Source organism: Mauremys reevesii, linkage group 2 (assembly GCF_016161935.1).
Source record: "Mauremys reevesii isolate NIE-2019 linkage group 2, ASM1616193v1, whole genome shotgun sequence".
In the NCBI taxonomy this organism is placed as follows: domain Eukaryota; kingdom Metazoa; phylum Chordata; order Testudines; family Geoemydidae; genus Mauremys; species Mauremys reevesii.
Genome location: NC_052624.1, coordinates 189,520,912 through 189,545,928, shown reverse-complemented (window position 1 = coordinate 189,545,928; position 25,017 = coordinate 189,520,912). Strand labels below are relative to the sequence as shown.

The following is a 25,017-nucleotide window of genomic DNA, read 5'->3' as shown; positions in this document are numbered from 1 at the left end:
GGGTGGGAGGTTGAGGCAAATCGCCTGGCCGCTGATTACGCACAGCCAGACACCAGGGCGGTTAGAAGAGCACAGCAGGGCATGCTGCGCATCAGAGAAGCTTTGAAAACCAGTTTCATGACTGGCCAGGCTACGGTGTGAAAGTTCTGTTTGTTTCTCCTTGATGAAAACCCGCCCCCTTGTTTCACTCTACTTCCCTGTAAGCCAACCGCCCTCCTCTCCCCCCTTTGATCACTGCTTGCAGAGGCAATAAAGTCATTGTTGTTTCGTGCATTCTTTAATAATTCATCCCACAAATGGGGGGGTAACTGCCAAGGTAGCCCGGGATGGGTGGGAAGCACAGGGATGGGGTAGTTGTAGGGGCACCCCCTAGATTGGCATGCAGCTCATCATAGAAGTGGCATGTCTGGGGCTCTCACCTGGAGCGGCCATTTGCCTCTCTGGTTCTTTGGTAGGCTTGCCTGAGCTCCTTAAGTTTCACGCGGCACTGCTGCAGGTCCCTGTTATAACCTCTGTCCTTCATGCCCTTGGAGATATTGCTCCACAATATCTGTGAGAGTAAGGGGGAGACATTTATGGCAGGGTGGGAGGTTGAGGCAAATCGCCTGGCCGCTGATTATGCGCAGCCAGACACCAGGGCGATTAGAAGAGCATAGCATGGCACGCTGTGCATCAGAGAAGCTTTGAAAACTAGTTTCCAGCATTTTGTCTTTTGGAACGGAGTTCGGATAGCACGGATTCGTCTCCACATACAGCGATCAGATGCAGTACCTCCTGTTCGGTCCATGCTGGAGCTCTTTTGTGATTCTGGGACAGCATGGTCACCTGTGCTGATGAGCTCTGCATAGTCACCTGTGCTGATCAGCTCACCACGCTGGCCAAACAGGAAATGAAACTCAAAAGTTTGTGGGGCTTTTCCTGTCAACCTGGCCAATGTATCTGAGTTGAGAGTGCTGTCCAGACCAGTCACAATGGAGCACTCTGGGATGGCCAATGCCGTCAAATTGCATCCACACTACTCCAAATTCAACCCAGTAGGGTTGATTTCAGCGCTAATCCCCTCGTTGGGGAGGAGTACAGAAATCGATTTTAAGAGCCCTTTAAGTCAACAAAAATGGCTTCATTGTGTGGACGGGTGCAGGGTTAAATCAATCTAACGCTGCTAAATTTGACCTAAACTCATAGTGTAGACCAGGGCTAAGTGATCTATGTCAAATTGTATAACTAATCTGACCCCATCATTATTTACCACTCTACCATTTTTTGTGTCATTTGAACATTTTATTAGAAATTATTTTAATTGTCTTCCAGATCACCGATAAAGGTATTGAATAGCATTGGACTGAGAACAGATAGGACCTCACTAGAAACATCCTCTTTGAGAGCTATCAGCTAACCAGTTTTTAATGTGTTTAGTATAGGCTACATTGATTTTTGTCTAGAGCTATTTTTAACAGATTGTCATGTGGGACTGAGTCACATGCTTTACTGATATATAGGTATATTATGTCAACACAATTATCTTAATCAACCAAACCTGTGATCTCATCAAAAAACATCCTTGATCTCAGGCTAGACCAGCAGCTGGGTTTGATGTATGTGCATGTTGGGAATCACTGGTTAGAGTTTGGAATGAGATATAAACAGTATCCATTGAAAAGTACTATATATAACTCATTCAGTCATTCCTTTCCCCACAACCTTCTGACCCTCCAAAAACCCAGAATGCATTAGAATGCACCCTTAATGTTGGTGTCCAGTAAAATGTAAAATGCCAAATCCCAAGGGTCTCAAATCTGTTGCAGTTCCCAACTAAATAAAGGGTACAGGGGCTCAGCATCTTTCAGGATCTGGCCCAAAATGACAGTATGATTATCTTTTATAAAATCTTGATTTAATTGCTTTAAAATCTACTTATTATTTAATTATTTAAACCGTTTTTTCCCCTTGGTTAATATTACTAGATTGAGGCTCCAGAGAGAGTTGGCCCAGCCATCCTTCAACCATGTCTCTGTTACACACTTATAACCCGACTTGCCCCCAGCTGGAATAAGGCTGGTCATCTGTTGGTACAAGGTATTTTACTCAACTGGGTCAGAGCCTGACCCTTTGACTTTCAGTACTTTATTATTTTTAATTATATTTGCATGCATATGCTGCCTAGTCTTTGATTATTAGTTTTACATTTTTGTTTGTGTGTATTTCTATGATTGTTTCTTTATCCCAATTCAGTTTTTAATGAATAATATAAAAGGGCAAGTAATTCAGATTTTCTCTCTCTCCTCCCCTTTGTGTAATTGATTTAATAACCATATAAATTGACCATAGCATATTCAGTTAATAATTTCAAAATCAAATTTTGCAGTACAGCAAATAATTTATGACAATACAGTAAATAGGTTTCAAAATCAGCTGTTCATAATCAACACTTCTGTTTCACAGAAGTTGCACACTTCACTTACATAGGATGACAGTGACATGCTTTACGACCATGTCTTTCCACCAAGTTTCATGAGGCTAGATGTTGTTATTCTTACCACCTAACAATGTTTCCCCTACTAACTGAACAAGGGGAGAAGAGTGGCAAATTAGCAAATGTAGAAGACCAGACACCAGTGGATGTGGTTCTAACACAACCACATGATATTCATCCCTTACAGAAATTGTATGGATTTATTCTACAGTATAAATTAGGATAAAATCCATTTTTCTGTTTTAGTTCCAGTCTCACTGTTATCAGAATCTTTTATTTTATTTTGAATCATTTTTCTTCATTGACTATTTTCAAAACAGATTTACATCCATTTAAAACCAAGTCAGTGTATTCAAGAAAAAGAATTAAAATCAGCGGGCCAGATCCTCAGATGGCGTGAAATTGGTTTACTCTTATTGAACTAAATTTTTAGTGTTTGTTCTGGAGTGTATAGCCTATCTGCCCAAAGGATGATATTGCTACAGTATTTTATATTTCAAAGTTACACTGCATCTTGTTATGTATAGGTATGCTAATGAAGAAGAGTGTTCAGGACAGCTCTTTCCTCCTTCCACAGTGTGCTGCATGTGACCTAAGCAGAATGTTTCCACAAGCTTTCCATGGCCAAGGGGCATGGCCAGCTGGTTGGTATGAGGGAGAGTGGAGACAAAGTACACACTAGCCCTTCTTCAACCAGTATGAAAAGCACTATCCAGCACCTTTACCCCCAACTCCCGTGGGTACTTTCTGAGACATTCTACCCATCTGTTGTCAGTGGCCCCTCCTTATTGGAATCAAGGCCACTATTTGGTTCTGTATCACTTAGACTAAAACTTTTTCTTGAGAAACACACATGGTAGCTCTGGGGTTGCTTCTAATCTATCAGCTGGTTTGGGTTGGTGGAAGAAGACAAAGCAATGTTTCTATCCAGCTCTCCTTTTGAGCCTGAGGATTTTGTTCCAGACATTTAAGAACAACAAGATGTGAGTAATGTGGCTTTTTAGGCTGCAACTTTAGTAACTTAATTCATCTGGGAATTATTAGCAATAACTCATACAGTGCAGGTTATCATTCTTTCTCACTCATTTCCATGTGTTTGTGGCGGGCTGCCATCAGCTCCCACCCCTCCAACCTTGATTTCAACCATTGCTGGGACCCCACCACCTTTCCCTCATATGAGGGTTAAGGGGCTGGGGAAAGGGAGTTGTCTCCTCACTGTACCAGACATTAGGAGCCCCAGTCCTGTTCCACAACTTCTTTAGGGGATACTTTCCCCTACGTCCACTTCCAACTCCAGTTAATTAGAGAACCAGACTCCCTGTGGAATAATTAGCTGCACTGGACACTGCTACCAACCACATTGCAACAACTTTAACCTTACTTCCTGGCTGACCCAATCAGGTCCTGAAGGTGTGTGGAAGGTGAAAAATCCCACACTATTCCAGCCAATCTGATGATAAGGGAAAAATTACTTCCCAGTCCTGAAAAAGGCAACTAGCACAGTGCCCACAACAGACCACAAAAACCCAGTTCTACACTTGTCCAATGGGTGGGAACTGCTGATCCATGAGAGAGGGTTCTGTCTGGCAGGACAGAGCATATGTACCTTTTCCCTGCCCTGCAGGAGGACAGTGGCTTACCTTACCCCCTCTGGCCAGCCCTAGCTTAGGTAATGCCTCCCTCTCCCTACCCACCTCAGTTTGAAGGAGGGGAACAACCTTAAATGAGCCATACCCTTTTCTTCCCACTTATCCAGACAAAGTGCCGTCCCCCGCCCCAAACACACACACATATGGTGGTAAAAGTTGCATTATTATATGTTACCTAATGAAAAGCAATTCTGTGTACAAATTCCTTACTGAGAGATAAACATCATTTATATAGTTGTTGTGCTTTCATGCATATTTCTGTGTTAATTTACATGCCACTTCTAATTCAATGAAAAATTTACTGATACAATTTTTTTCTTTTCTGTGAGAGGAACAAACTACATAGGAACCCTGTCACACAAAATAAACTATGCACTTTATACATTTCTGCTACATAAAATACTTCTGAGATAAAAGTCTTAAAGTATACTAGGTTTTTCCATACATTTTATAAAAATAATACATACTTATTTTATTTATTAAGGAAGCAATTTTTTGTCTCATATGGGAAGGCAAAATGCTGTTGGTAAGTACAATACTGTGTTAATATTGTAAGTATATTAGAAATTAGTTAGACTGTACTAAAGCTTCCATGGTCTTAGTATATCAATCCATATCTTTTCATTTTGCAATCTACAAATAACTTCAATCATACGATACCTGCTGGCAGATTCTTCTTTAAATTATATGGACACTTTTCAAATTAATTGCACCTCTATAAGAGAGAGAGGAGTATTTTTATACTATTAATCTTAACCTATGACCATAGATTGACATATATGGTTGGAAGAACCTGGTTATAACAGTTAATTTTAGGCAAATGTAGTTCAAACTGCACAAGTGGTATGGAGGTTTGATGAACATGGGTAAAGTAAAATGAATAACTATGATTAACTGCCTTACATTTACAGTTCTCAAAACATCAGGCCACAGTGGGGTTGTTCCTTAGTATGTTATGAATAAATATATAGAAAATATATTTATTTTATTTCTATACCTCAAATATAAATTTAAAGACCTAAATTTTAAAACATTGGCACCTAAATTTGCACCTGGAAAATATTTTCAGGAGCAGGTAATTGCCTGTGCAAATTGGTATTTGTGCATTCAAGTGACCATTTGGACATACAACTGTGAGCTATGTGCAATTATGTATGTTCACATACATTTTACAAGTGAAATTTAGTCATTGATATTAGGAATTAGCCAGACAATGCTTATTTTGATTTTAAAAAATTGAAATATAATTCTTTATACATGAAGCGTAATTCTTCTTACCTTTTGGTACTGCTACACTAAGCATAATGGTTGGAGGGTTGTTTTTTTTGTGTGTTTGTTTTTTTAAATAAGCATCTTGGCTTTACCTTTTCACTTAATAGGCAATTATATAGATATGCAGAGTGGTTTTGGTTTTGATTTTATTTCAGTCATGGACCTCAATGTATCAGAGACTCAACTTTGCATCAGTGTAGAGGTTTGCACAATTCGACTACCGCCACCCAAGGTACAGAACAGTTCTAATTTCTATGGCTAATTTTGTTCATCCTCCTTGCACTTTTTTATTGGCTGTATTTTATCTTGGATGCTTTATTTGAAAAGGACATGGTGGATCAAAATGTTTACTCCCAATTGCCATTGGACATGCACTATGGTAGTTCCTTATCCTAATCTTGTACTAAATATATATGCCATATATTATTGGATATGGCTGTACTCATGAGAGTCTGACAGTCATTCCAATCAGAATGTCAGAGCTGTGAGATTTCCCTAGTTACTGTTTGAAGAGAATTTCAGGGAAAATAATAACAGAGCATGGGAAAAGGGAAGCGCGTGCTGGTAGAACTATTTCCCCAAAGATAGTAGATTTTTCACATGAAACGTACATCCATTTGGAACTGCCAGGCGATGATGTTACAGAACAGTCCTCCTCTGGAGAAGAAGATGAATTAGTAGCAATAGAGGCAGATGAAGCCACTGAGATTTAAGCACTGCATCATCCACAAACACCAAAAACCCTGTTTGACACCAGGGTTTTTGACCCCTTCCTTGTAGTCTCCACAGAACAGAAGGACATCTACACACAGTGCATGATGATTACAATGGATGGACATCTTTATGCCACTAGGTCAACTTATACCATAATATTCTCCCGCATTCCCCAGGAGATAATCCTTCTTTCACTTTCATCCTATAACTTAGAGTAACATCTTATGTTCAAAACCATCTATCAACTTTTAGCCATCAGAGCTATCAAAGAAGTTCCATCTGAACAGCGCTTCTTTGAAACCTGCTCCATTTTCTTTGTGATACCCCAAAAAATTTGGGAGCAGTTTGGGTCATGCTGGACATGAGCATGGTTAGTAAATATATCAGAAACCATACTTCAGTATTAAGAAATGAGCATCGGCTCTGATAGCCACCATGTCACCTTAACTGATCTGGTACAATGAGTACTAAATTTCTGATTACTTCTTTGTTTACAAAAGCAAGCATTTTCAATCCATTTCTATCCTTTAGAATATCTTTGGCTCTTAGGAGAAAGAAATTCCACTTTCCCGCCTAGCTAGACAACATACTAATAAAAGGTTCCATGGTCTTAGTATATCAACCCAATATCTTTTCATTTTGCAATCTACAAATAACTTCAATCATATGATACCTGCTAGTCTGAAGATAGACACAGCAATGGAAAGGGCTTTTCTGTCACTGGATGGACACAACCCATGACAAACAACAGAGTCAGAAAAGAATGTTTCTCCAGGTCTATGAATGTCTATGGCTTTAGCTCCAGCATGTCTTCTCTCAGAATATCTGGGCATCTCTCTTGATTTTTCCAAGAGGAAAAGGCATATAGCTTCTTGGTAGCCTTGTTGGGATCATTTGCTACCTTGGTTATTGTGGTGCAGTACTGTCACTAAGTTGTCCAACATTAGAATATGTTAGTTTCTGAGTAGAATTTAAAAGTACTGCAGGGATAGAAAGGATGTTCTTAATCTGAGGACATCTATGTTGTCCTCCTGGATCTAGTATCCTTGCATGTTAAAGTACGTCCCATATGACCTATCAGCCTTTAAGTCGTTTATGTCTTTAGCCAGTTCCTGAAAGTATAGGTTTTTAAAATTTAAAACAGACTCCGCCATGTTATAAGGTGAATATAATTCTAAAATTAAGTTTGCAATGACTGATAAATGAATATTAATGTATAAGTTTCAGTAGTACATTTGAATGCACGTTAGATGTTTTGCATGTTCCTTTTTCACTTTGTATAAATGAAGCAGTATTTGAAAATAACAAAACACTTTTTTCTATTTAAAGCTGGAAGACTTTGACATTTCAGCAAACATCTTAGAAATATTTGACAACAATAAAAATACAGTCATTCAGAGACACTCCATTTTAAGTAACTGGTGCTATGTCTTGCCAAGGTAAAATTCTATTTAATTTCCAACAGAAACAAACAGTTTACCAAATAACTGTGTTTTCAGCTATGTTATGGGTTGTATCTAGCATTCTGTCTTTGCCTTACCCCTGTACAGCATGAAAATGGGTCAGATCATAAGTATTAGCCATATAATTCCACCAGAGTCTCCTTTTCATTCATACAAAGACTTTCAGATGCACTGGAAGAATCTGGTAGGAAAGAACATGATTACATATGATTTTTTTTCCTTTTGTCTCTTTTTTGAATGTTTTTGTATTAATCACTTTGTTTAAAATAGCATTCCATTTATATGTGTATTTTATTTTTAGTATGGGTATATCCTTCCAGAGGATCATGAAGAGACAAAAATATATTGCAGTGTTTACTTCAAACTGATAGGGGAACGGCTCTTTACATATCCTTTATATATATTTTCTTTTGTGTTGTACTGTCTTCTCCTTTACCATGCTAGCCAAGATCCAAACGCTAATCCAAATAGAGGGCCAAATTCACTGCAGTTGTAATTCCATTGAAGTGAATGAGGCTATGCCACCAGAAAATATAGTCCAAAATATTTAATTCAGTCCTTCTGTGTTATTAATGAATAATATCAAATCAGGGCGTCCCTATTTTGCTGGAGATGTTTCTTAAAGGACCCTGAGATATTAATTAGAACTCTTGTAGGCACTGGGATGCCAAATCTTAGAGAGAATAATTTTTCTTCAGCCTGTTTGTTCAGGCATATGGGTTAAATAGGCTTTAACAACAAAGACCAAAAAAGCCCATTGAATAAAAATTAAGTTTTAGTAAATCTTAATCTGAATAAAATTACTTCACCACACAGGCCCTGATCCTGCTAACATTTACTCTCATGCTTAAAGTTCAGCACATTTTAAGTGTTTTCACAATTGAAGCCTAAGTCTGGTTTCACTCCAATAATATCTGTGAAGTTACTTGTTCCTCACAATCATCAAGAGTCTTCCAGGAAAAACAGGCTAGACGACCTATGACTTTATAATCTTAAAAACAAGCAGAACCCCCCCCCCTTTTATAAAAATAAATCTTTTCAGGTCTCCTTGATATAGAAACAAGAAATGGCATTTACAGAATATTTTTCTTTGCAGGTCATCCTTTACCAGGGGCATTATCAATTAGTTTAGGCCTCATTTTTCCTTTGCTTTGCTATTTGTGCAATCCAGTGAAGAATATCCTCCGTATTCTAGGTTTACTTTTTTTAAATGCACCCATGCGTCATTGAAATACTGAAAAAATAATACTTGTTTCAGACATTTTATGTTGCTGCTGAAATGACTGCCAGTAGAGGGTGTTCACATTAATTGGGAAATTCTGATTTCAGAACCATGCTCACAAAGAAAGAAGTCAGACTAAAAACCAAGATTCATATTGAGTTGTGCTTCTAATGAGAAAATAATTTAAAATATCCAGAGAAGGAAATGAAGAAAACTGGGAGGATATTACAAATAAAGCACTACTTTCTATCACTTTTACTCATGTTGAATAATACCTTATTCTGCATGAAATCCCATTGATTTCAGTGGGACTGCTCAAGCAATAAAGTACTTCTCAATGGGAATGAAAATGGCTTAATTTAGCCTAATAAGAGTAAAACTTTCAAATCTCTAAAACCATTAAAACTACTAAAATTTTGGTCCCTTTAAAAATAGTAAAGCTGCTTTTTTATTTTAAATTTTGAAGAAATTTTAGTGTGTATTTAAGCTTTTACTCAAGAAAAGAATAAACAGTTTCATTATACAAAATGCTAAAAGCCATCTTACATAGCCCTTAACACTTGTTCAGGTACCCTTTAAGTTGCATAAGAAGCCAACCAGTCCAATATTTTAATAGAATAGATTTAGAAGGTGTGTTAAACTCTTTTCTTTCTGACCTAAAGTCTAAACTTCCTCATCTATGTGGATTTCCAGTAAAAATGACAAGTAAAGCATTGTATGCCACAAAGGAACTCATCAAACATCCCATGCATGTAAGAAGTATTATGTTTATATTAATATTTATATTGATGGGCACAGTGTTGTTCATGATAATATGTGCTCTTTTCCATGTGAATTTTCAGAACACTGCAAGAGTATACAAGTATTTTACACCATGAATAATTGTTAATACTTGTGTTTTTCTAGTTAAATGGATTGCCTGACATATTACTGTTCACATCATAACTATATAATAAGATATGGAAGTGATATGTAGCCAAATTAACAGTTCTGTTGGAATCTAAGGTTTCCTTTTCCTGAATTTTTTTTATCTTAACTCTGCTACCATAATATCACAATAATATTTTTCTCCTTGTTTTGAAAAAGAAAATTAGAGAAAATAAGTGATCTGGACTTATTATCACAAACATTTAAATGGTTCCAGTCAGGCTGAAGTTCACACTTCAGAGGTGAAGAGGATGGGAAGGAGCAGAATTTACAACTATTTTAGAATAATCGGTTATATGAAATACGAATTTCAGCCTTTGCCGAGCAGTAGCACACATGCTGATTATCTTGTCAGTGAAAGAAGAAAAACTTAATTTTTTTAAAAACGAAGAGTAGAATTTGAAGAATGCAGTAGAAATTGCAGAGTTTTGAAAATGTTAAGATCTGGTGTTAATGGAGAAAGTTAGGATGACTCCTTATTTCTTATAGTTTTCACAGACATCCAGGCATTTCTTTGCTATGAAAAGTCTAGATGTTTGTAGAAGTAACTAGAGACAAGGATAGTCAGCCAGCTCTGTGTGGACCACTAGAAATTGCTTTGCAGTCCACAGTTTTAGAAGTACTACTCTAAGATAATGACTAAGGATTAGGTCTTCCCCTTTTGAGAAATGTAGCAATCCAAAAAGTGCCTCGTCAACCAAATGTAGCTCATAATGAGCAGAAAAAGGGGAGACTGGATCCAATGAGTTTTGTCCCTCATCCCTCAAAACCCACAATCAGAGTTCTGTGAGGTTTCAGGTGGTTTGTCAGCTTGGTGTGAGACAGAGGGCATAGCCATAGTATTACCATCTGTGATAACTGTGCAATTGAGAAGAATGTCCTAATGCAGTGTTTCCCAAACTTGGGGCGCCACTTGTGTAGGGAAAGCCCCTGGCGGGCCGGGCCGGTTTGTTTACCTGCCGCGTCCTCAGGTCCGGCCGATCGCGGCTCCCACTGGCTGCAGTTCACCGCTGCAGGCCAATGGGAGCTGCTGGAAGCAGCGTGGGCCGAGACATACTGGCCACCACTTCCAGCAGCTCTCATTGGCCTGGAGCGGCAAACTGCAGCCAGTGGGAGCCGCGATCGGCCGGTCCTGTGGACGCCGCAGGTAAACAAAACAGCCCAGCCCGCCAGGTGCTTTCCCTACACAGGCGGCATCCCAAGTTTGGGAAACACTGTCCTAATGGAAGATAATTGTAATCAGAGCAAAACTAATTTTGAATGATAGCAGCTACTACTCATTTAAAGAGAGGCTTGATTGAACATATCTGCTGATTAGGGAGTCAAAGGCATCTAGGTTTCCTGTGGCACAATAGGAGCACTGAGGAGCAGCACAGAGGAGTTTGCCCTGCATGCAGATGCCATAATATCCTGAAGGGTGGAACTGGATCTCTCCCTATGGGCTCTAGACCCTTTTCCTCAAAGAGGATGTTGTAGCAGAAACTCAGTGTGGCAAGTCGCACAGAATTTTCAGAGTAATTTTTCCCTTTCATTGGATTTTTTTCCATGAGATGGAATAAAATGATCTGATATAACAGATATGAAAGGGGCACATTACTGAAATGGTTTCTCCACTTGTATTTGTAACAGAAAAAATTCCCTTGTGTCTTTTATTGTTGCTATGTGATGTTAAAAGGTTGCTGGGTTCCATTTCAGTGGTGGGTGAAGTAATCTCCGTATATAGCTTGAGGCATGCTTTTTTATTCTTGCTTGAAAGGATATATATTGTGCAACATATTTGCCATCTTGACAATCAGATATTTGCATACATATTACTTTTCATTTATCAAGCTGAAAAAGTCTTTCCTTAAATGTCTTAATAGCAAGCATACAATGTTCTTAATTCTAGGTTGTTATTAAAAACAGAATTGTAAAATAACCAACACAAAAATGTGTACAGTGTATGTTGTATACAGACTAAGTTATTGTAGCATTGTAAACTAACTCTCTTCATTCAGTTGAATCAGTTTGGCAACAGCTGTGTGTTTCAGGGAGTAAATGCCAAGCCTGCAAATCTGACTGGCAAACCGATATGCAAGGTATCTCTGACTCAAGCACCTCCAAGGAGAGAGACTTTGCAGCAGACTTCTTCAAAAGGCAGTTCAAGAATTAGCCACAGGATGGAGCTTTTGATCACTCAGCCAAAACAATGTATTTTCTCAAATCTCATTCCGTGTCCAGAGGATTCTGTTGCTGAGGCCATGAAGAAAACAGTACATAGTAGACAGCAGCAGCAGACTCCAGGCGCATCAGGGGTACCAGGTCACTCAAATGAATCCTTAAGACTGTCTAAGAATTCATCTGTGGATTCTCAAAGGAACAATGCCACTAGAATTATACCTATTTTCAAAGGAAAGTTGTTGCAAATGGATGTAAAGGCCACAAGAGCCAATGAAGGAAAGAAAAAAGTGAGTGTTTTACAGCATTCTCCAAAAGTAGTTAGAGATGTCACCATGTCTAAATTAACTGTATGCAACCCCAGTGTAAATCAGGTATACAAACCTGTCCAAATTGTGTCATTCAAAAATCCTACTAATGGCACTGTTGCTCAGAGAATGACTGGGAAAACAAGTGTAAAAAGTGGTAGACCTATATGTGACCAGAAAAAAGAAACTAGTAAGCAGCTGACAAATTCTGCTTTTTCTAATAGCCCATCTTCAGGTAGGAATTCAAGTAGAGGCAAACCTGAGAAGCTAAATTATTCTTCATTATCTGCTCATGACAAATCAGTGCTTCAGATATCAAATGCCAATCTAGGTTTGAAAAAACCTGCACTACTCAGTTCTACTACAAAAAAGGGGGGAAAGTTATCAAATCAAAACACCACAAAAATACTTGGGGAAAGTCACAGTTCAAAGAAGGTACATATACAGATTTCTGAGTCAGACAAAGAAACCAGCATATCGCAGCATCAAAGAAAAGAAAGAGCCCAACTGAAGGAGCAGGGTTAAATATTCTCAGATTGGTTTTAAACAGTACAGTGCACAGAGCCAAAAGAGAAGAACATCAACAATCATTAATACCATCAAAGGAGTATATCACCAAGACAACCAATCACCATTCACAAGTCAGCTATGAGCAGGTACAGTAAATAATAGGTTTCACCTATACTAGCTCACACCAATTCTGTGTGTGTGTATGCGCTGAGGTAAGTAGACTATTCATTGCATTTGATGCTGTATCTTAGTTCTGCCAGGTAGATTGTGTGTTTCTAATATTTGCTGTAATTTGTATTAAAATCTTTAACCATTGCCTTCTTTTACAGTAAAATACTATAATTTGTTTTATCATCGGAGCTGTATGCTCTTGTAATTGTGACTTTCTGAAAGGAAGAGTAATTCCTTTAAATTTCATTCCAGATTTTTATTTAATGGGACTAGCAAAACTTATAAACAATAATATGCTTCCATTTTGTATGTGTCAGTCTGTCTTTGTGTAGTACACAAAGTTGTGTACTACAACCAGCTATTGGATGTATATCCGATCAGCTCAAGTATGTGATTGTATCACCTAGTAGCTGTAGACTGCAGAATATGTAAGCCCAGTGCTTTTACACAAGCTTGAAACTTTAGCAGGTTCAGTTATTACAACACATTCATTGAAAACCTTTGCATGTATAATAGCTGTTTAGATTACAAGTTAGTAAAAATTAGGGCTGTCCATTAATTGCAATTAACTCATGAGATTGACAAAAAATAAATTGCAATTAAAAAAATGCATCGTGATCAATCGCAGTTTTAATCGCACTGTTAAACAATACCAAGTGAAATGTATTAAATATTTTTGGATGTCTTTCTACATTTTCTAAGATATTGATTTCAATTACAACACAGAATACAAAGTGTACATTTCCCCCCCTTATATTATTATTTTGATTACAAATATTTGCACTGTAAAAATGATAAACAAAAGAAATAGTATTTTTCAATTCACCTCATACAAGTACTGTAGTGCAATCTCTTTATCATGAAAATGCAATTTACAAATGTAAATTTTTGTTACATAACTGCATTCAAAAACAAAACAACGTAAAACTTCAGAGCCTACAAGTCCACTTAGTCCTACTTCTTGTTCAGCCAATTGCTAAGACAAACAAGTTTGTTTACATTTACAGGAGATAATGCTGTTCACTTCTTATTTACAAAGTCACCTGAAAGTGAGGAACAGGCATTTGCAGGACACTTTAGCAACTGGCATTGCAAGATATTTACATGCCAGGTAAGCTAAACAATCATATGCCTCTTCATCCTTCCGCCACTGTTCCAGAGGACATGCTTCCATGCTGACTACACTCGTTAAAAAAAATGCATTAATTAAATATAGGACTGAACTCCTTTGGGGAGAATTATATGTTTCCTGATGTTTTACCCACATTATGCCATATATTTCATGTTATAGCAGTCTCAGATGATGACCCAGTACATGTTGTTCATGTTTTAAGAATACTTTCACTGCAGATTTGACAAAATGCAGAGAAGGTACCAATGTGAAATTTCTTAAATATGGCTACAACACTTGACCCAAGGTTTAAGAATCTGAAATGCCTTTCAAAATCTGAGGGCTACCAGGTGTGGAGCATACTTTCAGAAGTCTTAAAAGCCCAACACTGTGACATGGAAACTACAGAGCCTGGACCACCAAAAAGGAAAATCAACCTTCTGCTGGTGGCATCTGACTCATAATGAAAATGAACATGCATCGGTCCACACTGCTTTGTATCGTTATCTAGCAGAACCTGTCATCAGCGTGGACATATGTCCTCTGGAATGGTGGTTGAAGCATGAAGGGACATATAAATCTTTAGCACATCTGGCATATATATATCTTGTGACGCCGGCTATAACAGTGCCATACAAACGCCTGTTTTCACGTTCAGATGACATTGTAAACAAGAAGTGGACAGCATTATATTCGGATATAACGCGGTAAAGCAGTGCTCTGGGGGGGCGGGGCTGCGCACTCCGGCAGATTAAAGCAAGTTCGATATAACACGGTTTCACCTATAATGTGGTAAGATTTTTTTGGCTCCCGAGGACAGCATTATATTGGGGTAGACGTGTACTTGTATTAGATTCATTTTAAAATACTATTTCTTTTGTTTTTTACAGTGAAAGTATTTGTAATAAAAAAAATATAAAGTGAGCAGTGTACACTTTATATTCTGTGTTGTACTTGAAATCAAAATATTTAAAAATGTAGAAAACATCCAAAAATATTTAAATAAATGGTATTCCATTATTGTTTAACAGTACAATTAATCACGATCAATTTTTTTAATCGCTTGACCACCCTAGTATAAATGCAAGTTGTTAACAGCATTTGAACTTTGTGCTGAATGGCACACTAAGAATAATTTAAATAGAGTATGATACCTCCTCTTGAGTTTTAATGAAACAAGCAGTGGTAAACTGAGTTCAGTGCAATAACAGTGATGAATTTAGCACCAAGTTTTTTCAGACTTTCAAGACCATAAATTGTGTTTTGAATCTCTTAATTTGGCTTTTAATTTGTGTCTACAAAGGCTTTTAACTTTAAGAAAATTATCCAGACATTTTTGTTGCACTTTCTTTACAAGATATACTGTTAGAACCTTTTATTGCTGCTATTTAAGAATGCTCTTCACCAAAAGAAAATGAAAATATGTTTTATCCTAAAAACTCCAGGGAGTGCGGCACAGGGTGTGAAGTGGTATTTTCCTTCCCATGATTTTCTTAATCTAAAAATATGAATGTGGTAGACTGTAATTATTTTCAGCCTGACTTTATTATTGTTGGGGGTTGTTTGTTATAATGTGTGGGGTGGGGGTTGATGAAGGGGGTTGAGCAGAGAGGGGTCTTGCATATTTTCTGTTAGCACAGTTCTTCATTTATGTCTACTGACTTTTAAATACCAAAGTCTCTAAAATGTTAAGCAGTAGGCTATTAATGCCTCACAGACACAGGTTAGCTGCTAGAGTGAGAATGTACATCAGTAAGAAAGGGTATATATTGATAGTGGTCTGTTCTTTGGACAGTGAGTGGTAGATTTATCTGCATAATTCACATTGGGTTAGTGTTGTTAGAAGTTACACGTGAGGGTGGATTGTAATGGTGAGATTCAGTGGCCAAAAAAAGTCGATCAGAAGTCCTTTCATGATAACCATTACAATAGTACTGGAGTTTTAGCTAATTAGGATATATCAATTTTTGTATTTTAAGATGTTGACAGTGAATGATCCCTTGCACTGTGAAGCAGTGACCTCAAAACAGATTTACTCAAAGATGGAGACCCATTTGAAAACAACTTCAAAGAAAAGTTGTGGCAAAAGAAGGCAGGTAAAAAACTCACCAACGTCCAGACACTAAGTGATGAAAAAGACAATATGTACTTTTTGATTTTAGAATAGTGACCAGATAAAGCAAAACAGGGAATACAAGAAATCCCTTATGGCCTGGATAATGTAAAACTTTTATTTCATTCCTGTATTTTCAGAATTTTTTTGCCAACTTTTAAAACTTTGAAAACATACTCCTTCAGAAATTAAATATGTAGTAATGCTAATAAGGTTAACAATATTATTTAATGTAAATATTTTGGGGGGAGTTATGAAAATAATTTTTCTGATTCCACATAAAAATCTTGTTAGGACATTCACAGTACCACACAACTTATTTCTGGGATTTATTAATCCACTTTATAATGGTTATATAAATAAGAATCTTCTGACTGCATGAAAGCTTTTCCTATTTGATGAAGTGTATGCAATCAATTTAGAACATCCATTTCTGCACTGTGGCAAACCCAGGACAAATGGCTACAAAGGGAGGAGTAGTAATTAGTCCCAGGGGGGTCAAAAGGCCTCTCCCTATCCACTGAGGAGAGATAGCCATGGGGAAATAAGGTTCAGCTGGAAAAGGAGTTACCAGGGAATTAATTAGGTTCAGCTGGCCCCAGCTGCTGGAGACCCTTTTAAACCCTCCCTGGCATGGAAGCAGAGGGGAGAGTGAGAGAAGCAGCAAGCAAGTTAGGTACAGTAAGGTGCTGAATCCTTCCAGCAAGGAAGCACTCTGTCCCCAGAAGGGGTGAAACCCAGCACAAGGGAGAGAGGGATGGACTGACTGACTGATGGACGGACGGACGGACGGAGGGAGGGAGGGATCAGCCAGACCCTATGTGGCCTGGAAGGATTTTGCTTTGCCCAAGCTATCTCCAAGGCTAAAAAGGACTGAGCCTGCTGAGGAGAAGCAGGTACTTTGCCACAGCACATGTATTTTACTTTGTTTAATCATAATTCAAAGAAACTTGCAGAAAATGTAAACTCTGTTTATTTCAAATACCAACATGTAATTACAGTGAAGACTGATTAATTTTATAGTTCCATACAGTCATTTCTGTTTGCAGATAATCCGAGTATGTTACAGATTGCCACCATCTCCTTAATCCAAAGTATTGAGACATTTAAATTGAGGTGCATAGCTATCAGCTTAATTGATCATGTTGTCAAGTATCAGAGGGGTAGCCGTGTTAGTCTGGATCTGTAAAAGCAGCAAAGAGTCCTATGGCACCTTATAGGCTAACAGACATTTTGAAGCATGAGCTTTTGTGCATGCATCCGACAAAGTGGGTATTCACACATAAAAGCTCATGTGCCAAAATGTCTGTTAATCTATAAGGTGCCACAGGACTCTTTTTGCTGCTTTTATTGATCATGTCAGTGCTTCATAAGTATCCATGTAGCACTAATGAGGTATATAGTAAATGCTTTATTACATTAAGCCCTGGTATATTTGGTCCAATATTCCATCTTCAGTGGTGACTAGTAGCTAATGCTCGAGTGGAAGGTGCATGAATTCCTGAAATGGCCCATCAAGACAGTTTTTTCTTCCTGCCCCAAGCTGTTAGTAGGTGCCTTATGGCCTGCAACACAAGATTTGTATCATTTATTATTTGTATTGTTTTAATGTAGCTATGGATGATCTCATTAGTTATATAAATCTCATCATTTTTTTTTAATTTAATACTGCTAAACTTTTGGATTAAGTAATATCCTGTGACAATAAATTCTATAGGCTAGGTATGCATTGTGTAAAACATAAAAAAAAAAGTTTCCTTTTATTGGTTTTAATTCTTTCTATCTTTGTTTCACTTTTAATCCATTTACTCTTGTAGTATCAGAAAGGATCAATAGGAGCACCCAAATAACTTCCAGATACCATTCATAATTTTATGTACTTTATATCCCCTTTTATTTGTCTCCTCTCTGAATAAAACTGTCCTAACCTTTTCTCTCTCTTCTGATGGAAGTCTTTCCATGACTTTTAACCATATTGTTGCCTATCTCTGAACCTCTTCTATTTCTGCTACATCCTTTTTTTTATATCTAATAACCCAAAGGGAAAGAGTATTAAATATAAAGGAATACCATCCTTTTATATTGTGGTAAATATTTTCAGTAGTATTTTTTAACTCATAGTTTTCATTATGAGTACTTGCAAACTGGTGGGCAGTTTCACCACCAGGGAACATAAATAAGGTCCAAACCTCAATCCTTGTGAGACACTTCTATAATAAACACGAACAATTAAATGGACTTAAAAGCACTGGAGAACAATTCCTCAAGTGTTTCCTGCCAGCCAGGAGAAAAGGCACACCTTCTTAGCTCCCCTTTGACCCAGCTTTTCCCCCAACTCCCTTTCATACTCCACCCAGATGCAGCCATGTGACCAGCTGGGCCCTGAAGAGGTTGCAATGCCTTTACCTTTTCACACCACCATGGCACATAACTATAAATGCTCAAGAAAAAGACACAATTATTTATTTCAGAACCTAGAAATGTGTAGGAGTATTTCAAATTATTCCTTGTAATTTACATTTGTCAACAGTAAATGTCATCTGCCATCTTGCTGCTCATTCACTTAGTTTTGTTGGGTCCCTGTGGAGTTCGTCGTAGTGTTTTCAAGTCTTGACTATTCTAAATAATTTTGCAACATCTGCACATATTGCCCCCTTATTAATTATCTGGAAAAAAAGTGAAAAATTATATTGCCACTAGTCCTATTGTGTTACCCAGGGTTTTCAGAACCCCCAACACTGGTAACTTAACTATTTCACTCCAGGCGGTGTCAGGAATAAATCAATAGGAACACAGTGATTCTGCCTGATCAAGGATTAAATGCAAGTAAGCGTGCTCTTGTCCAAGCAGTTTATTAGATTTAACCACACACAGACATAAGCAATAGGTTTAGAACATCTCAGATATTTAGCTATATTCTGAGACATTATTGAGTAATGACATGTCAGCGCTGGCCAAACACCTCCCTGACGGGGAATAAAGATGTCAGGAAAAAATGTATCTCCCGGATAGCTCCAGAGAACAGCTCCCAAGTACACTCAGTTATAAAAAGTTTAGATAATCAACTTCTACAAAACACAGAAGTCATAATGATGCTTACTGGATCATCACTTTTCCTAACTTTTAATATCTGAGGCAAATGGACTGCAGGTTGTCCATCCACATATCTTCTTTCATTCTTAGTTATTTACTTTTCCTTTTCCCCCCTCCCATTCTGAGTAATAAAACTGCCAGTAGTTATGATCTTGCTTCTGAAAGCCTGTTTCCAAATTAACCCTTAACTATGTGGTGTTCTATTTCATTAATTATAGCGGCTGAGTGCACTTAATATGCCCTCAATCCAGGGCAACATATGTATCCCTGGGAAATCACTTTTAACTTAAGCACCCATCCTCTGAAAATTAGGCCCCTTTAAGGTATCTGAACTTGGGTGTTCAGAAGTCACTAGTTGCTCTTGGAATGCTTGGCCATTACTTTTGATCCAACATTTTTAAAGGATATTTTCAGCAGTTTTGGTTTTAATTTAATCTTCTGTTACATATGGTACATTATCCCCACATTTTGAACATTGTTTAATTGATCTACAAAATGTATGCTTATTTTCTATTTCCTGTGCTGTTCAACCAAATTTCTTATATGCAGAAATGACATTTGTTTGTTAGTTTAGCTGTTGGCTTAGTGTTACTCAGCACTGAGTGCATTAATTTAACTCGCTTTATTACTTGTTAGCAGGAAGAAGGAGGTTATTCAAAGTCAAAGAAATCCAAAACAAGTAAGCCTGCTATCTAGAATGTGGATGTAGAGGAGCATAGAAAGAAAAATCAGGTATGTCTGTATTACAAACCTGAAAGATTCTTCTCTTTAATGCTCTATATGTCATCTCCTATTCTTAAAATCACAATTACTTTACAAACTGTCTGCCCAAAGATCGCCTTACACCAGGGGTGGGCAAACTTTTTGGCCTGAGGGCCACATCGAGGAATAGAAATTGTATGGCAGGCCATGGATGCTCATAAAATTGGGGTTGGGGTGTGGGAGGGGTGAGGGATCTGGGGTGGGGCTGGGGATGAGAAGTTTGGGTGCAGACGGTGCTCTGTGCTGGAATTGAGGGGTTTAGAAAGTGGGATCTGGGATGGGGCAAGGGCTTGGGGTGTAGGGAGAGGCTCAAGGGTGAAGGCTCCAAGCGGCGCTTACCTCAAGCAACTCCCGTAAGCAGTGGCATGTCCCTTCTCTGGCTCGTACATGTGGAGCGGCCCCTGACCCTGCTAGCCCTGGAGCAGGGCCATGCGACTGCTTCTGGGAGCCGCATAGTATGGCCCCCGATCCTGTGCCCTGGAACGGGGCCATGCTGTGGCTTCCGGGAGTCGCATGGTGCGCCCCCGCTGCCCCGGCTGGAGCGCCGGAGTGGAGCAAGCCCCAGACCCTGCTCCCCAGCGGAAGTTCACTTAAAACAGATAGTGGGCCATAGTTTGCCCACCCTTGCCTTATATAAGAACCTGAATGCTAAGGTAAAATACTAACATACAACAAGCCAGAATTCTTGGTTTCTTTCAAACACTTGCAGATAAGTGGTCTTTTCATTTTGCTTGTCTGGCCTTTTCTGGCTAGGGTGACCAGATCACCCAGGTCAAATATCGGGACGCGGGGGGGCGGGGGCAGAGCAAAAAAAAAAAAATCCCCCACCCCCGATTCCTCCTCCTCCTCCTGAGGGAGGAGAGGAGGCCGGGGCAGGAGGGGCGGGGCTGGGGTGGAGTGAGGCCCAGGCCCCTCAGGGCAGGGGGCAGGGACGAGGGCGCGAGGGAGGGAGGCGGGGGGGCCTGGGGGGGGCCAGGGGCAGCACCGGGGCCCACCTGGGCAGCGGGACAGCCAGCCGCTGCTGGCTGCAGCGTGCTGCTGCGAGGAGCGGCGCGGCGGCCTCGGCTCGGCCGCTGGCTCTCCCGCCACCCCCCCCGCCGCCCGCCTGCTGCGGGGAGCACGCAGCGCGCTGCGCATACCCAGCCCCCCTGGGCTGCTTGCCTGGGCTGGCTGCCCAGCTGCATCCGCGGCTGCAGGCCCAGCCAGAGGCAGGGCAGCAGGCCCCCGCCCCCCCTCGCCGGGGTCTTCAGCGAGGGGCCCGACTGGGCTGCCCCGATTGGCCAGCACCAGCTGGGCCAGCAGCCCAGCCCAGCCAGCAGCCCAGCGGCCAGGGCTGCCCGCCGGCGCGCGCTGCCCCCAGCGCGGGGGGAGGGAAGGCGCCCAGGCCGCACGCCCCCGCCGCCGCCGCCCGCAGCAGCGCCCAGCGCCTCAGTCAGGCCCGCTGCCCGGAGCAGAGGTGCCACCAGGAGTCCCCCCCCCCCCCCCCCTGCCCCCCTCGGCCCCACTCTCCGCCCCCCCCCGCGCCTCCCCCTGCCTGCTCCAGGCCCCCTGCACGCTCACCCCGCCCGCACTCGGCTGACTGAGCCTCCCCCCCGCACCACTCCCAGGGGGGGCTGGGGGGAGGGGCATGGGGCGGAGGGGGGGGGGGGGGGGGGGGGAGATGGGGGGGGGGGGAGGGGGGGGGGAGGGGCGGAGGGGGGAAGGATCAAGGCGGGGAAGGCGGGGGGGGGTCGGGCAGGTGAGCGTCGGTCCTCCTAACCGGACTCGGAGTGGTTTGTTTGTCCAAACAGTCCACGATAAAATCGGTCGACAACAAACAAATTTCTGGTCAGTCCAAACAAGCTGTACATTCAATTATAAAAGATTCCTGCCCTTAGAAGTGCTCAGACTTGGCTTAAACTCGCATATGATTGGATAATTTTTCTTTTTTTTTTTTCTCCAAACCAAATGAAACCTAGTTTCTGTGAGTTGCTGAGTGCAGTTTTTAACCTAAGTTATAGTTAAAATCACAGGACCGTATTCAGCTGAAGTTTTGTGCATTATTTCCTGTAAGGGTGAGCATGATGGCTTGGCACTTGGGCAGCAATAAGTCCTAATAAAAGGACAAACTGGCCTGCCATGCAAAATATTAAAGATTATACAGTTCTTCAATCAGAAGACTGAGATACCAGTGCTCAGAATGTGGGGGGGTTTGTTAGTATTAGTCTTTGAGGGAAGAATATTCTTGTGCATTAAGGATGCAAAGAGCATGCTAGAAAAAGGACAGTTTTACTCATGCAGCCAGTTAAGTTATCAACCAAAACTTACAAGAGGGAGCAGACTCTGTGGTTAATAATCATAGAAGTAAATGAGTCCAAAATAAAAATATCAAAGTAATAAACAAAAAAAGGGAAATGAATCACATAGGTCATGGCTGGACCAAAAGTACAGTGTATACATCAGGGATAGGCAACCTATGGCACAGGTTCCGAAGGTGGAACGTGAGCTGATTTTCAGTGGCACTCACACTGGCCGGGTCCTGGCCACCAGTCCAGGGGGCTCTGCATTTTAATTTAATTTTAAATGAAGCTTCTTAAACATTTTATAAACCTTATTTACTTTACATACAACAATAGTTTAGTTTTCTATTATAGACTTAAAGAGACCTTCTGAAAACATTAAAATGTATTACTGGCACGTGAAACCTTAAATTAGAGTGAATAAATGAAGATTTGGCACATCATTTCTGAAAGGTTGCCGAACCCTGGTATACGTCATACAAACAAATGGGGAATCACAGAGTCTTAAAGACAAAAACACTTAAAGAATGTTTCCTTTTTAATTCAGGTTCTGGTTTTAGCATAAGTGATGATAGATAGCCAGGCATTCAATCTCTGTCAAGCAGTGCATTTCATGCCTCTTTGTTCCCTGAGGTGGATGCATTCCCTGAAATGACATGAACATCAACTCTTTATTCTGCCTGGGGAAAGCCCATTCCCTAGATGAGCACACCCTGTGTATGTAGTGCCTTTAGACCTCAGGTCCTCGCCCAGCCCAGTCTTTAGATGTGATATTTGATTAGTCATTTGCCCCTGAGAAGGAACAGAGTAGTTCAGCTTCAAAAGCCGGCAACTGAGGCATGTCCCCATCAAAAAGAAAATCTGTCCTAAGAAGATTCAACATCCTTGTCTGTAGTGCTGAAGTCTGTGAGTGGCCCTGGCCCCTGAGGCGTCAGTACCAAAGATGTTTGCTCTGAGATGTGAGATTAGCATTGTCAAAACTTTGTACTGAAGCTGATTTAAACTTTTTATTATGTGTGTACCAGTAGGGCCCAGTTTTCCCAAGCAGGATCAGCGCCACATTGTGATAAGTGCTGTATAAACACACAAAAGAACAATCTTTGTCCCAAATTGTTTAAAATATAATGATTTCTAAGGATCCTGTTAGTGTGGGTTCTTCCTCAGTGCTGGGAGCTGCTTAAAGAAGCCTACTGACAAATTAATCCTTATCAGTGTAGTGATGCCAGAGTGTCTGGCCCTAAAAAGTCTTGGTCTACACCTTCTTTTTATAGTGTACTGTCCTGTTGTGCCATTGTTGTACCCATATTCAGCACTTACAAATGCTTGTTTGCATTTGACATTTGTTCTCTTGAGATTTACTCCTGAGCCTTTAAAGTTGATCATGTGGCAATATATTGTGATGAGATGTTTTTAAAATAAAATAATTGTCTTCAGGAGGAGGTTGGCTTCACAACTTATCACTATATAAACATTTTTATTTACAATTTCCTTACAGAAAGGGGATAGTTTTTCTGCTGATTAGGAGCCAACATCCATAACCTCCAGTATCTGTCACAGAAAATCAGACGTTTGATTTTCTTCTCACTTTTTTTGTTTTTGGAAATCGGGAGTATCTCCACTGAAGTCAACAGAGTTACACTGGTGTAAGACCAGTGTGAGAGGAGCATCAAGTACAGTATTTAATAAATCTTGTCCACTATATATAATATCACCTTCTCTTGAGAGCGGGGACTCAGGCCTTTCCTTGGGACAATAGGAGAAGTTAAAGATTAAGAGTTAAATTTAACTAATGTTGTTGACTTTTTATAGTTTACATAAAACCTGTATGACCAAAATTTTTAATAATGGTTTATAGACCATTTCAGCCACTTTCAATTCATTTTCTAAGGTACAAATTAAATTGGGAGCTATTCAGTATTCCACTTAGTCTTTTATAGAAGGAAGTGAATTGCAATGGTTTTCTGAGTCATATAACTGATGCTGAAAAGAAAGTTGGGCTTGTAGGGTAGGTCAGGAGAGGTGCAGAAGGTTCTTAACAGAAGGAGGGGAAAGAGTTACAAGTATAAAAGGAGTTAGAGCAATAACTATATTAAAAATAGCAGAACATATGTTCCCAAACTGCTGTGAATTACACTTGATTCTCAAAGCACTTTCTGTTCTGCAGAAATCTGCCTTCTCACATGGAGCTGGTTTTCTTCCTTAGTTTTAGTTGCTGAATTTCATTTAAAGAAGCTTAAAATATATTAAATACTTCCAAAATATTACTTTTCCATTGAAGCAATTGCTACAGATACCATAGGTCTATTTGATGATGAAGGGGATTCACATGATCACAAATAGAAAGGAAATTAATCTCATCAGTAAGGCATGTTTTAGTCACAGGTATTTTTAGTAAGTCACAGACCGATCATGAGCAGTAAACAAAAATTCACGGACCGTGACCTGTCCATGACTTTTACTATATATTCTTGACTAAAACTAGGCGTGGGGGAGGGTGGTGGCGCATGGCCCAAGACCCCTGCTGGTGGTGGAGTGGGTTGGCAGGGCCGGCAGGCTCCCTACCTGACTCCACACCTTCCCCCCCACCCCCAGCAGTAGCAGCAGCAGAGTTTGGATGTGGGAAGGGGCAGGGGGTTGGAGCACAGGATGGGGAGAGGTGGCTCTGGGGGGTGCTTACCTGGGCAGCTCCGTGGAAGTGGTGACATCCCCCTCGCTCAGCTGCTAGATGGAGGCGTGGCCAGGCAGCTCTGCATGCTGCCTCCATCCAGAGCACTGGCTTCGCAGCTCCCATTG

At 40.1% G+C, this 25,017-nt stretch overlaps 1 protein-coding gene across 1 annotated transcript in view; it reads left to right on the top strand.

The window, feature by feature from the left end:
* C2H18orf63 (chromosome 2 C18orf63 homolog) overlaps nucleotides 1-24,266 on the top strand; it is a 32,858-nt gene extending 8,592 nt beyond the window's left edge. Inside the window, 12 exon segments of the mRNA XM_039522075.1 lie at nucleotides 1,965-2,076; nucleotides 4,607-4,648; nucleotides 5,550-5,626; nucleotides 7,438-7,547; nucleotides 7,659-7,755; nucleotides 7,873-7,958; nucleotides 9,362-9,545; nucleotides 11,751-12,677; nucleotides 12,680-12,841; nucleotides 15,957-16,069; nucleotides 19,820-19,915; nucleotides 23,720-24,266. Of these exon segments, the coding sequence (XP_039378009.1) occupies nucleotides 1,965-2,076; nucleotides 4,607-4,648; nucleotides 5,550-5,626; nucleotides 7,438-7,547; nucleotides 7,659-7,755; nucleotides 7,873-7,958; nucleotides 9,362-9,545; nucleotides 11,751-12,677; nucleotides 12,680-12,841; nucleotides 15,957-16,069; nucleotides 19,820-19,892 (1,983 nt within the window). The 3' untranslated portion in view covers nucleotides 19,893-19,915; nucleotides 23,720-24,266.
* The last annotated feature ends 751 nt before the right edge of the window (nucleotides 24,267-25,017 follow it).